General features: G+C 40.6%; 1 protein-coding gene across 6 annotated transcripts in view; it reads right to left on the minus strand.

Moving 5' to 3' along the window:
* The window catches only part of LOC307192623 (bombesin receptor-activated protein C6orf89 homolog), a 33295-nt gene extending 22522 nt beyond the window's left edge, over window positions 1-10773 (minus strand). The window contains exons 1-4 of one of the 6 annotated variants that reach the window (XM_079933751.1): window positions 10672-10773; window positions 7222-7313; window positions 2527-2734; window positions 1857-2070 (exon numbers count right to left, since the gene is read on the minus strand). In XM_079933751.1, the coding sequence (XP_079789877.1) occupies window positions 1857-2070; window positions 2527-2715 (403 nt within the window). In that variant the 5' untranslated portion in view covers window positions 2716-2734; window positions 7222-7313; window positions 10672-10773. Of the gene's footprint in view, window positions 1-1856; window positions 2071-2526; window positions 8167-10671 lie in introns of those variants that run through there. The other 5 variants (XM_079933748.1, XM_079933750.1, XM_079933749.1 and 2 more) reach the window with 5 other exon arrangements.
* Between the last annotated feature and the right edge of the window lie 3330 nt (window positions 10774-14103).

A 14103-nucleotide genomic window follows, 5' to 3' on the forward strand; every position in this document is an offset into this window, starting at 1 on the left:
GCCCTCTTTCAGGCCCAGCAGTTTGCCCTTCTTATACCTAGTTCTCCCCAATATGTTTCTATTCACCACTTAATTATGCATTCTTAAGTTTCCTTCCAAGTGCTAAGCAAAATGCTGTTAGTTTTACATGTCTACAGCTTCCCAGAATTATCACACATAGGAAAATAGGGTGCAGTATCTCCATTTACAAGTAAAAGCAGCACTTTAATAGAATCAACAACATTAAAGACCTAAAACCACACCCTTCCAATGCTCTCTCTTTACAAGTGAGCTCTAAGGACTCATTTTTATTTCTATCTGCAAGGCAAAATATTCATTTGGAGTGGCCAAACAACCTGGCTTGTTGACAAGACACCTATGTTTCTTGACTTTTTAAACTCCGATACACAGAATGAGCAATCACTGTCCGTTGACTATTATTGCTTAACTCAACAGTCTGTGGAGATGTGCTTTATAAGATGGGGAGAAAGAAAGTAGGTGCCATCAACTTGGTCCTAAAAATTGTTGACTTCATCTCATGTGCCAAAGAGTAGAAAATGACGTTAGGGAGGCTGTGAGGGGAAGACAGGAAAGGAGGCAGATGCATCCGAGGCAGCAGCACAGGCTGGCCTAACTGACACGTTTCCCTGGCTCTTTCCCCTACATGCTCTGGACCTTCCTGATAGGAGCTGGAAACTTCATTTTTTTGAGCTTTGTTGTTTCAAAAACAACCTCCCCAGTAAATACAAGAAAGTTATATATTTGGAATTTAAACGTTTAAATACATAAGTTGATTTTTTTAAAAAAACTTACGAGGCTGGGTTTTTGTTTTACAATGTTCCTTTCCTCTGATTTTGATATAATTCTCGAAATCTTTCCATGATTTCCTCAAGTGCACAAAAATAGCTTTCAAAGGAGACCCAAACCAAGTGATGATTTTTATGACTGATTAGATCTTGGCTTAAAGAGTAGCATTATGATTATAAAGCTTAGTTTCAACTGCTAAATATTTTTTGAAAACACTGAAGAGAAAACATACTTCCTCAACAGTTATGCTGAAGCCTAAAGGTTTCAGAACACAGTTAAACAAAAAGTTCTATAATCCATTTGTGATATTAACTTACATATTCCTTCATACAGGCAAATAAGATAAACACTAAGATAAAACAATAATAAATGAATAAAATAAAATCCCCAAATAACACCCCCTTATTCTTTCTCAAAAGTAAATTTCGAATCTTACCACATTACACTATTCTCAAAAGGGAACTCCTCAAATGGTCTATCGGACCAGGAATTCCTATGCTACCATTGATACATTGTTACTAAATTTAAGTGCTTCTTTAATTCAACTTATTGGCAAAATTGTATACGCAGGAGCACTACATAGTGAACTGTGAAACAGAGAGAAAAGACTCAATTGAAAGAGAGGGATATACCTAGACAAAAACCTAGCCAACGGGCTAAGGATTATTAGAGGATACGGACTCAGATGCTTTCAATAAACCAATAGCTATTTATTAAAATCTATTATGGATAGGGATCACAGGAGAGAAAACAGTAGAGTAAGATACACTCAAATCCCTCCTATGAGCGAAAACACTCATCCCCATCATGTGTGTTTTATAATCAGGGGGCTTGAATTTGGCTCCACCCGGTGTGTTTCTCTGACAAGCTTCTTAATCCTCTGAGCCTCAGTTTCTCAATCTGCAAAATGGGGTAATAAAACCCATCCCATAGAGTTTCCCTGAGGATTGAATTAAATGAGACAACATAGGGAAAGTGTCTCTCATTAGATGTCAGTAAATGTTATTTCCTTTCTCATGATATACTGCCAAAAAAGCCGTATCTAATAAATAACAAATGCAGTATTCTACCTGGAAAGGGTCTGTCTGCATCACCCCCATGCAGAGGAACTCCCTTATTTTCTGGCATATACTTCTTGGTAATAGGCAAAGACATCAGCCGGATGTGATGGATGAGTGAGCGCCAGGTATGAGCTCCAGAAAGCACTGGTTCAGGTGGTAATGGGCTGAAAGGTTGAATCACAAAGTAGGCAGTGAGCAAGATTAATCCCAGGGTTACGACGACCTACAAGGAAAGACAGGAAATGGATTAATAATTGTTACAGCAAACAAAATACTTTTAGGCCAAGGAAAAAAAACAGGCATGTTCTACTATTTCCAGTGTGCTTTAAGAACTACTCCATTTTCATAAACAAGCCATTGACATTCACTTCTGAAAGCATTTAAAGCTTGAGAACTGTGAGGACTGCAAGGCTCACCAAGCTTTTATCATACAGACCAGGGGCTATGTCCATCATTTAAAAATATACACAGATACAGTTAATGATAAATACACATCTTTCATCTAGAACATTTAACAAAGTAATCAAATTTGCTAATAACACATCGTAACAAAGAGTAAAGGCCAATTTATTCATAGAAAAACCAAGGTTCAGTGGTGGAATCAGTCAACAGTAATATTTGGGGAGAATGTTGAAGAGTTTGTGCTCTAAGCTATTTCCAAGTCAGAACACATCTTTACCTTGTACACAGCTAGAAGGAGGGGATACTGGGGTGGCCCCCTCTGAGGTTCATTCTTTTCCAGTAGCTGTCTGATAAATTTTTCAATTGCTTTCTCTGACATGCCACACTGATGGCCCGTCTGTCTTACCAAATCAACAGTCTCTGAAAGTTTGTCATAAATGCTGAGCTCATTAGCAGCAAGATCCATGTCTTCTAATACAAAATCCCTGAGAGAGAAAGAAAATGAATGCAAAAAGAAAGATGGTTTCTTTAAAGTACTTCCTCCACAAAGTTACTTCCTATAGAACAGTGCTTTTTGACCAGCTTTTTGACCACCTGTGGGGAAGGAACAATTCTTCTGTAAAACACAATGAATACACTGAGACAATGTCAAGATGCAATACAAGTTTTTAAGTGTTTTTTAATTGTGGGCTAGTAATAAATGGTTCACAGGCCAGCACTGGTTTCCAAACACTTTGAGGAATACCTGTCCAGGGCACAATAAATCCCTAATGGGACTCAGAAACACCAGTGCCATCCAAAATGATTTCTGAAACCAATCACAGGAGATCTGCTGCTGGTAATTTACTAAAATAAAAAGAAATGGAATATGGAAAGTGTTGTTGATCAATTATTTCTCTCCTTTCACATCAGATGAACCTTTTAGCAACACAAGGGGAGGAACTTATCACTGAAGGCAAGATTTACAGAGGAACACATTGATATGCTTTGTTCCTGACAGACCAAGAATTTCAGACAACACAAAACCATGGCATGGTAGCGCTTCAGACTTAGCAGGTTGCAGTTCTCATGCTTTTCTGCAAATACAATCTCAGACAATAAAGGACATTCTGTTTATATTTTACATACTTAAAGGCCTAAGATCTATAACTCATTTCAAAATTCAATTTGCATTCTAATAGTTATTTTAAAGCCAGATTGTTTCACAGTGGCCATAGAATCAAAGGCAAAAAAGAATTCTCTCTGTATCATGTTTCACAGTGGCCACAGAATAAAAGACAAAAATTAAAGGCAAAATAGAATTCTCTGTATCATTTGTAAAATGAAATAAAAAAGTTCTTTTTAAAAAGTGCTTGTGCTACAGAACAATGTTTTTCTTCATTTGTAGGAGGAAAAGCAGTGCTTGGGATCTGTGCTCTCTTCTGTTGGTTGGGTTTTGTTGTTGTTGTTATTTTCTTGCTTTTACATTGCAGAGGGTCCTCTTATTTCACATATTTCATCCCCAAGGTGTTGCTAAGATCAAAAAGCACTGACATGGTACAACTATTTCCTCAGTAAGGAGATGCTGCCCCCTGTAGAACAGAGGACAACAGTCATGAAGCTCCAGCAGAAGGGGTCTGCACTGCCACAAACCAGCACACATCCCGGCATAGCTCCTCTTCTAACAATGCCTCCTCTGATGACTCCTTCCCTTTGGTCCTCTTTCTATTAACCTTTTACTTCACTGGTTCTTAACTGTGCCTGCACATTAGAATCACCTAGAGAGCTTTTAATGAATGCTCATACCAGGGCCCCAACCCAAGACCAACTAAATCAGAATCAGACTTCTAATGGTGGATTAACAGGCAGGTAATCTAGACTTTGGGGATTGGGGGAGGGAGGGAGGAACCCCACATTAAAGGGGACACAACCTTTCTCCAAACTCTCTGCCGTTGCTCAAACTGTTTTTTTAAGACCACAAAGGCCTTCATTTCAAGGTTCAGGTAAAAGGATGGTGAAAACTCTATTTTAAAATGTGTAGTTTTGGGAATTCCGTGGTGGTCCAGTGGTTGGGACTCAGCGCTTTCACTGCTAAGGGCCCAGGTTCAATCCCTGGTCGGGGAACTAAGATCCCACAAGCTGTGTGGCGTGGCCAAATAAAATAAAATGTGTATTTTCCACAAATGGTGCTGGGACAACTGCATATCCACATGCAAAAGAATGAAGTTGGATGCTTCTTTATACCACAGACAAAAATTAACTCAAAACTGATAAAAGACCTCAACTTAAGAGTTAAACTATAAAACTCTTAGAAGAAAACAAAGGGGGAAATTTTTATAACACTGGATTAGGCAATGGCTTCTTAGATATGACACCAAAAGCACAAGTAACAAAAGAAAAATAAATTGGACTGCATCACAATTAACAATTTTTATGCTTCAGATGATACCATCAAGAAAGTAAAACGACAACCTACAGAATGGGGGGGAATATTTGCAAATCATATTTCTGTTAAGGGACAGGTATTCACAGTTCATAAAGAATTCTTACAACTCAATTATAAAAAGACAAATACCCAATTAAAAATGGGCAAAGTATTTGAATAGATATTTCTCCACAGAAGATATACAAATGGCCAACAAACTCATGAAAAGATGTTTAACATCATTAGCCATCAAGGAAGTGCAAATCAAAACCACAATAAGATACCACTTCTCACCCACTGGGGTGACTACAATCAAAAAGTCAGATAATAACAAGTGCTGGCAGTGGAACTCTTGTACACTGTGGCTGGGAATGTAAAATGATGCAGCTGCTTTGGAAAACAGTTTGGCAGTTCCTCAAAAACTCAAATGTAGAGTTACCATATGACCCAGGAATTCCACGTGTATGTACCCATGATAATTCAAAACAAATATCCACACAAAAACTTGTATGTGATCGTTTAAGCAGCATTATTCACAATAGCTCAAAAATGGAAGCAACCCAAATGTCCATAAATGGATACACAAAATGGATATTAATAATATCCATACATCAATAATATTCATACCATGGAATATTACTGGACAATAAAAAGGAATAAAGTACTGATACATGCTACAACATGGATGAACCTTGAAAACATTATGCTAAGTGAAGGAAGACAGTCACAAAAGACTACGTATTACATGACTGCATTTATATGAAAAGTCAAGGATAGGCAAATCTATAGAGACAGAAAATAGATTAATTAGGGGCTGCCTAGGGGAGGGGGTGGGGAGGAATGGGGAGTGACTGTTAATATAGGGTTTCTTCCTGGAGTGACAAAAATGTTCAAAACAAATTGTGATGGTTGCACAACTTTGTGAATATACAAAAACCACTGAATTGTACATTTTATAATGAATTTCATGGTGAATTTCATGGCATAGAAATTATATCTCAATAAAGATGTTGTAAAATGTGTACTTATAGAATCTGAACTTACCCTGTTGTGGCATTTATTACACTCATTGCTACGATTTTGCCTAAGTCACTCGGTCTATTTCCTCATCCAAAAGATAAGAGGATTGAACCAGAAAATTTTTCAAGTTTCCTCTAGCTCTAAAATTCTAGGAGTATATGAATATTTCAGGAAGCAGAAAAAATTCAATACATTAGAAGTTAAAGCCTTATGTCCAAATGCATTCTTGTTATGCCATCTGATATGCCAGGTGTTGTGCTAAGCACTGCAGAAACATTATCTCAGTAAATCGTCACAGCAATCCCATAAGGTAAGTGTGATTAATCCCGTTTCACAGATGTGGAAACTAAGGCTCAGAAAGGTTTCATAACTCGCCAGGATGTGAACACAAGTGTGCCTGACTTCAGGGCTGGTGCTTTTAATCTTTATGCACGCTGCCTCCCTTACCAAGTATGTTCCTATTCTGAGCAGGCAGTTCCGAAAACCACAACACCGTGTCCCTGGATTATCACAAATGAGTGGTTGAAAACTGGAAAGTGATCGACTACAATGATTCCTGAAAAAAGAATAAAGCAATAACTTATTACAATATTTTTCACATCTTGCTTTTGTGACCAGTGATTCCAGAGACACAGCATTTTCCTGTTTAAATGAACAAAGATATTCCAAGCAAGCAAGCAAGCTACAATAAATTATCCAACAATACCCAGTCAAAATCCATTAAAACTCAGTAGAGGACCAGAAAAGGAAAGCAGTGGGAATTCTAAAAAAAAAATTCCAGTAAAAAACTTTAAAGATTTGAGAGATGGGGGCACCTGTAGGTATCCTCAGGGAGAAGAGAACGTCACATTGGTGTGCACTTAGGGGCACCGTGAAGGGGAAAGAAGTGCAGGTGAGGCTAAAAGGAGAACCAACTATCATCGGTTTTGAAGACTGTTTCACAATCTTTGTAAACATCTGCCCACTTTTGATACGCATAAAAATCTCATTAAACTCCCAGTTTGTGTTGCAAATAGGGTTTTTTTTTTTTATTTCAAGTACACAATGGTAATATGATACTGAATACATATATTTTTGCAAGCTGTACATCCTTCTTCTCCGAGATTCTGACACATTTCTCAAGTTATCAGAAGGGTAGTTACTAATAATTTAGTGAAGTTTTCAAGAGCACATGGAGGTCTTGATAAAAAGCCTTCCTTTCGCCTTTGGTAAGATCAGTGGTTCTCAACTGGAGGCAACTCTGCCCCTGAGGGGATATTTGGAAAGTCTGGAGACATTTGTGATGGTCACACTTGAGGCTACTACTGGCATCTAGTGGCTATGACGTTAATTAAACGACAAAAAAATCTTGTCCCTTTAGGTCAGACTATAGAGCAGCTCCCTTGCTGCGATCTGCTGAAAGTCAACCCTTAACACGACAGTTTGTATTAAAAACAAAAACAAAAAACTTGTCCCTTAAAAAAAAACCACACAAAATCATGGCTAAGCATCAAGTATATTCATTTAGACTGAGTGAAATCAGCTGAAGCTTCATGGCAATCCCTTTACCTCCAGAAAGAAGGTCCAACTCTGGCAGAAATGAGCTTTGCCACAGAGGGAAGTTCCGATGAGCGTGCTTGACTCTTAACAGTGGCTTACACCTGCAAGGGCACAGGCAGAATCACTTGCAGAGTTGCAAAAATCAAGGTATCATGCACCACCTTGGATATACTGAATTGTCAGAACCTTGGGAATGGGACCCAGGTGCAGATTTCAAACCTCTTCCCTGCTGATTACAGACACACCTCACAATTAGGAGACATTGCTGTGGAACAGTGGAATCTCAACTGGGGTGATTCTGCTCCAGAATCATAGCTATTAAAATGAGTAATTCTCTAACATCACCTAATATCTAGTCCACAGTCAAATTTCCCCCAAAGGTCCAAAAAAATAAGAAAGAAAGAAAGGCAAGCCATATAACTTTTTAGAAGTCTAGGATCCAACCAATGATCACATTATCACAGTGAGCTGTCATGTCTCTTTGGTCTACTTAAATCTACAATAGATGCTGGTGTGTGTGTGTGTGTTTTTTTTTCTGGCCTTTTATGACATTGACATATTTGAAGCAGGAATCCCCACATCTTTAAACATATTTCTACTTATTCCTATCTTCACCACTTCTAGTTTCTACCATTAAAAAAAAAAAATCCTTCCTCTTCAGATTTCCAGAGCTCATACTCTTCCTCCCTTCAGAGCCAAGCTCCCTTAAAAAAAAAAAAAGTATCACTTCACCTTCTTGTTTCTCAGGTCACCATTCGTTTCTGACCCCCTCATGCCACTGATACTGCTCTCACTAAGGTCACCAAAGGCTTTCTACACATGCCAAGTCCAAAGGACGTTTTTTCAGTTAACACCTTATCTGACCTCTCTGCAGCAGCTGCCATTGCTACCCATTATCTCCCTCAAGGGCTCTCAAACCCTGGCATAATTCTCTTGTTCTCTTCTGAGTCTATGTCCCGGAATGTTGGTATTCATCATGGTTGTCCTTGACTGTCTCATTCCCTCCATGGCTTTAACCACCAGCTATTAGTGATTTCCAAATCTCTTCTCCAGTCTAGAACTCTCTCCAAAACTCAAGACCCATCTATCTAACTACCTACCAGACATCCTGGCCCAAATTTCCTATAGTCCCCTATATGTAATGTGTTCCTGACTTATTTTTCCTCTGCAAACCATTTCTCCTACTATATTCCTTTTCTTAATTAATGGAAACACCAGTTCTCCAAATTTAAAACCTCTCCTCCTGCTTCTTCATCCCCACTAATGAACCAATCACCAAATCCTCAATTCTACATCCTGTATAGGTCTCACATTCATCACCTCTTCAGCTCTATGTGAGCGGCAGTCAAGGCCCTCAACATCTCTCCCACACACCACCACAAAGATATATTTAATCTCTATATTTCCAATCCTCTTTCTCCTTTCTGATCCATCCTCTACAAGTTATTTTTCTAAAACACAAATTGGTGCACATTGCTCATCTATTTAAAGCACCCTCCTTGACTTCCCATGCCCTGCTAGGGAACAATTTAGCATGGTGGTTAAGAACACAGGCACCAGAGTTAGAAAAAGCTGAATGCAAATACTGGATTCTCCATCTACTGTGTGGCCATGAGTCACTGTTTACCCTCTTTAAGCCTCAGAGTTTTCATTTATAAAATGAGGATAATTGTGTCTTTCCAACCATGTTGTTAAGGGATTATAAGGTGATGTATCGAAAACATGTCTCAATACCCAAATTAAATACTTAATAATTATTATAAGATGAAGTCCAAATTACTTAGCATGGCCCTTTATGATCTGGTTACTGCCTACCTGTTCAGTCTCATTTCCCATTCCTCCCTCACAGTTTTCATTGCCATACTATTTCACATCTTTTTGCTTTTGTACACATAATTTCCTTTGCTTACAAAACCTAGCCCCCAGTGCTTTGCCCAATGACTGAACGCTATCCCAACCTTCATTTTTGCCCTATGAACCTTAAACACAACTCTATCATTTTGTATTACATCTACTTCCTTGTCTTCCTCTCACACTAAATTGTTTCTTGAAAGCAGAGATAAGTGGAGAAAATAACAACACAAATAACAGACATGGAAATTCACCTCAGAGACATGGAACCTTATCAGTGTCTGTTGAACAAATTTATAGAAAGGACCTAAAGTGATCATTCTGTTCTCAAACTAATTTGATGTAAGTAATGGTTCATTTATTTTACTTTTTCTTCTTATTTTTTAAAAATACATCAGCCTAATGAGAGGTTAGGTGAGCAAGTTAGGAACTTTACACTTGGATATTTTTTGTGGAGTTTGAGAGCAGCTGTGGAAGAATAGGGATTCACACTGGGTCTTGAAAATTGTTTTGGTCCAAAGCAGAAAGGGTAAACAGGGCCTATAGTATTCAAGCTGGGCGATGTGAACTTCAGTCAAAACTTCAATGTAGGGCTTCCCTGGTGGCGCAGTGGTTGAGAGTTCGCCTGCCGATGCAGGGGACGCGGGTTTGTGCCCCGGTCCGGGAGGATCCCATGTGCCGCGGAGCGGCTGGGCCCGTGAGCCATGGCCGCTGAGCATGCGCGTAAAACTTCAATGTAGCAAAGCTAAATTTGGTTAAGGCATGTTGTTCCTTAGAGGGAAACTGTGATAACTCAAACTCAAATAAGCAAACTTATTAAGGGAGAGATGCCCAAAGAACATTTCACCATGGGAACAACTAAATGAGCAAACAGAAAAAGCCAGAATAATAAGTATCTGGGAATAGTCTCTATTATAAGGAGACGACCAAATACTTTAAAAGAAGTATACTGGTGAATACCAAGGCTATGCAGGCTCTTAGACCAGAAAAAGTGTGGCTTGAAGGGTTAATGGTCTTAAAATACTACGCGGAACACGAGGCAGGCAAACTTCCTTGTTCTAAAAGGAGATTACAAACAGCTCATTTACTTGGGTTAATAAACCAAGTCATATTCCTTTCTGAAATCCGAGATGCCATGTTTATCATATACCAAGATCACACTTTAAAAAAGCATTCTCTCCCTAACAATTATTAGAAAAAGATGTTTCGGAGGGGGGGCGGGGAATCTACTCTCAACCTACCAAAAAGAAAAAATATTAGAAATCTGTCAAAAGGGCAGTGAAATCTAGACTTTGCTAGCACCGCTGTGTTGGACACTGCTGATGACGCCCGCGAAACAAGTTCAATTAGGGTCGAACTCGCTTTGCTCACCCCGGCAGAGCCAAGGAAAAAAAGAGGAAAAGTCACAAGGGAATCGACCCCGGGGGAGTTGCAGGAGGATGCCGTCAGTCTGCAAAACGCCAAAGGCTCAGAAAAGGGGTCAGCGCAGGGGCAGGAGTGGCAGTGGCCCCGAAAGGTGGGCTGCGCGAGGATGTCATAGACGGGTGCGGTGACGAGGCTGTCACGAAGCTGCCTCCCCCCTCCCGGCCTCGGGCCCCAGTCACTCACATGCGGAGCCCGCGCCCCCTCGGGCTCCTCCCGCCTCGGGGACACTAAACTGCCGGGCGTGGAGCATAGGCCGACAACTTCCTGCTTCCGGGCGCGCAACCCGGAAGCAACTCCTACGCCAAAGGCGAGGCAGCGCTCTTTCTACCCGCCCCACGCTTCCGTCAGAAGCCGAAAGCACAAAGACTCGGAGCGCTCGGGAACTCTCGCGAGATCTGGAGAGAACGGGTTCCTGCTCCCCCTGGCGTTGTTTCTTGCTCCTCGGTCCTCTTCAGTTCTTGCCAGGGTTTCTCCTCTTCGTGGGCTACCACGGACTTCATGGCTGAACTGATTCATTCAATGAGCGTTTGCTGAGCCTACTACGTGCCAGGCAGCGTGTTAGGCATTAAGGGGTGGGAGTGGGAGGGATAATGTAAATGGTGGGCAGGCCCTTACCCTTGGGATCTAAAAGAAAGGCAGGCAAACAAATCACTCAGATTTACACACTGCCCACTCATTAATGTTAATTGAGAGTTTACTCTTTGCCAGACATTACAAAGGACTTTACATTCGCGAAACTGCTTCATCAACCTCCATTTACCCTCATACCAAACAAGCTGAAGTTTATGGAAAGGTTAAATTGCTCGAGATTACACTGGAAGCTCCCTCTGTTCAGGTTCTGGTGTGGAACAGGCCGTGTGAATGTTGAGCTGAACTGAATTAGGACATGGTCCCTAACATGGGCTGTTAACAATCTTCTCGGTGAGAAGAAAATCTGACACAAGCAGTTAGACAACGATGGAAGGCGTCACTGAATTAAAGACCAAGAAGAGAGAAGGGGAGAGAGTCTGCTGTAGACAGGAAGAGTAGAGAGGTTTTCTGAAGGAGTTGGAACAAGGACATGGGCGAAGTTTGGGAAAGCATTGCAAGGAAAAGGACTAGCTTGGGCAGAGGTCTGGAAGTGGGAATGCTGGTGCCACATTTAAGGCTTGGATAATAAAATAATAGGAAATCAGGCTGGAGAAGTCAGTGAGTGGTCAATGATGAAGAGCCTTCAAGCCCAGGCCAAGTGATTTGGGACTTTAATGGGCAAAGGGAAGCCATTTAATACTTCATGGCAATATCTTGTAGTATTTCGGGAGGAGGGCTTTGGCTGCTGTGTGTAAGATGTATTAGTGGGGGGAAGCCAAAAGGCAGGGAACCCAGCAAAGGGGCTTCTGAAATAATCCTGTGTTAAAGGTCTGAAACAGCGGTGGGAGTGGGAAGGAAGGGATACAATTTGGGGATCTTTGGAAAAAAGAACTGACACGTCTTGATGTGTCACTCATAGGGAGCAGAGAGAAAGAGGATGATCTTCAGGTTTCCAGCTCAAAAAATGATGTTTCTGTAAAAGTTTATAATTTTGTTTTTAGTAAGGGACATTTATTCAGAAGACACATTAAGCTTAGATACAGAATAAATGAAGTATTATACAAGCTACAATTCAATAGTGAATTTAGAAAAGGAATCCACGCCTCTTTGTCAACTGTGTCCTGAAGTCACTGACACCTAATGTTCTCTTGGGGACAAAAAGGCCAACAAATACTGAGTCTCTTGAGGAAGGATTTGGAATGAGCCAGCAAGACGCTGTCTTATTCTTGTGTTAAACCCCAATACATCCTCATTTTACCCTAAGCCTCCCAAGATATACAGTAAGGAACTACATAAAGTCCAAAGAAAGGAAACTCAGATAACAGACAGAAAGGACCAATGATGAAAACTTTTCCATCCAGCTCAAGGGTCATAACACAAAACTGCAGGAAGTCTAAAATTAATTATACCTTACATTAGCACAACACTCATCAGTCTAAAAAGCTATTTTCTGTCCACTAGTCATTCAATGAAACCTGAGCATCCTATGTTCAGTCCTCTTCAAGGAGGGCACAAAGATGAAGGAGGCACAGTTATACTTTCAAGGAGCTCACTGTCTACTTTGACCTTTACAACCTTGTATACCCTTATTCCTGCTTGACAATTAAGGAAACTAGGATTGAACTGTGGTCAAGAGCACAGGCTCACAGCTGTGGTACTTTGAGCAAATTATTTAATCTCTGTAAGCCTCAGTTTCCTCAAAGTAAAAAGGGAATAGTCATATCTACCTCCTGTGGGTTTGAAGATTAAGTGTTGTCAAAAGTTCAGAAATAAGCTACAAGGATATATTGCATAGCACAGGGAATAGAGCAATATTTTATAATAACTATAAGTGGAGTAAAACTTTTAAATATTGTGAATCACTAGGTTATACACCTGAAACTTACAAAATACTGTAAATCGACTGTACCTCGGTTTTTGCTTTTTAATTTTTATTTATTTATTTATTTATTTATGTCTGTGTTCGGTCTTCGTTTCTGTGCGAGGGCTTTCTCTAGTTGCGGCGGGCGGGCCTCTCACTGTTGCGGCCTCTCTTGTTGTGGAGCACAGGCTGCAGACGCGCAGGCTCAGTAGTTGTGGCTCACGGGCCTAGTTGCTCTGCGGCATGTGGGATCTTCCCAGACCAGGGCTCGAACCCGTGTCCCCTGCGTTGGCTGGCAGATTCTCAACCACTGTGCCACCAGGAAACCCCTGTACCTCAGTTTAAAAAAAAATTTGTTTTAATCTTTGGCTGCGTTGGGTCTTCATTTCTGCATACGGGCTTTCTCTAGTTGCGGCAAGAGGGGGCTACTCTTCGTTGCGGTGCGCAGGCTTCTCATTGCTGTGGCTTCTCTTGTTGTGGAGCACGGGCTCTAGGCTCAGGGGTTTCAGTAGTTGTGGCACGTGGGCTTAGTTGCTGTGTGGCATGTGGGATCTTCACAGACGAGGGATCGAACCCGTGTCCCCTGCATTGGCAGGCGGATTCTTAACCACTGTGCCAGCAAGGAAGTCCCTGTACCTCAGTTTTTTAAAATTTTCAGAAATAGCAGAAGTAAAACACTGGATCACTGGAATAGTAGTAAAAGTTTATTGCACACACACACAATCACACACACACACACACATACACACAACAGTTTGCAAACTGGGGCACTCAGAACATGGAAAGAGGCTCAAAGGTATATTTTTATAAAGCAGCTTATACAGTGAGGAGACAGTGGTTGTTTATTCTTCACAGTGGTTGGTTATACTATTAAGAGTTTTCCTAGTGATAGGGAATGGGTTAAAAGTGGTTACCTCACATTAATTTTGGGGAAGTTTAGGTTTCGTTTATGATTTTCAGAGGCATTAACAAGAAGGGGCCCAAGTTAAGTTTTGCTTGTTTTACAGAATAAGCTAAATTAAGTTTTACTTGTATGACTAATCTGATTTGTCTGCTCAGGGAATTTCCAAGTCTGGGCTCCATTTGTGTTTGATTTTTAACAATGTGAAAGTACACAATAGTCCTTAGCTGGATGCCAGGCACAAAGTAAGCATTCATTTAGCCATCATCATTAAGTGGTGTGC

This window comes from Stenella coeruleoalba, assembly GCF_951394435.1.
Source record: "Stenella coeruleoalba genome assembly, chromosome: 10".
Lineage (NCBI taxonomy): Eukaryota > Metazoa > Chordata > Mammalia > Artiodactyla > Delphinidae > Stenella > Stenella coeruleoalba.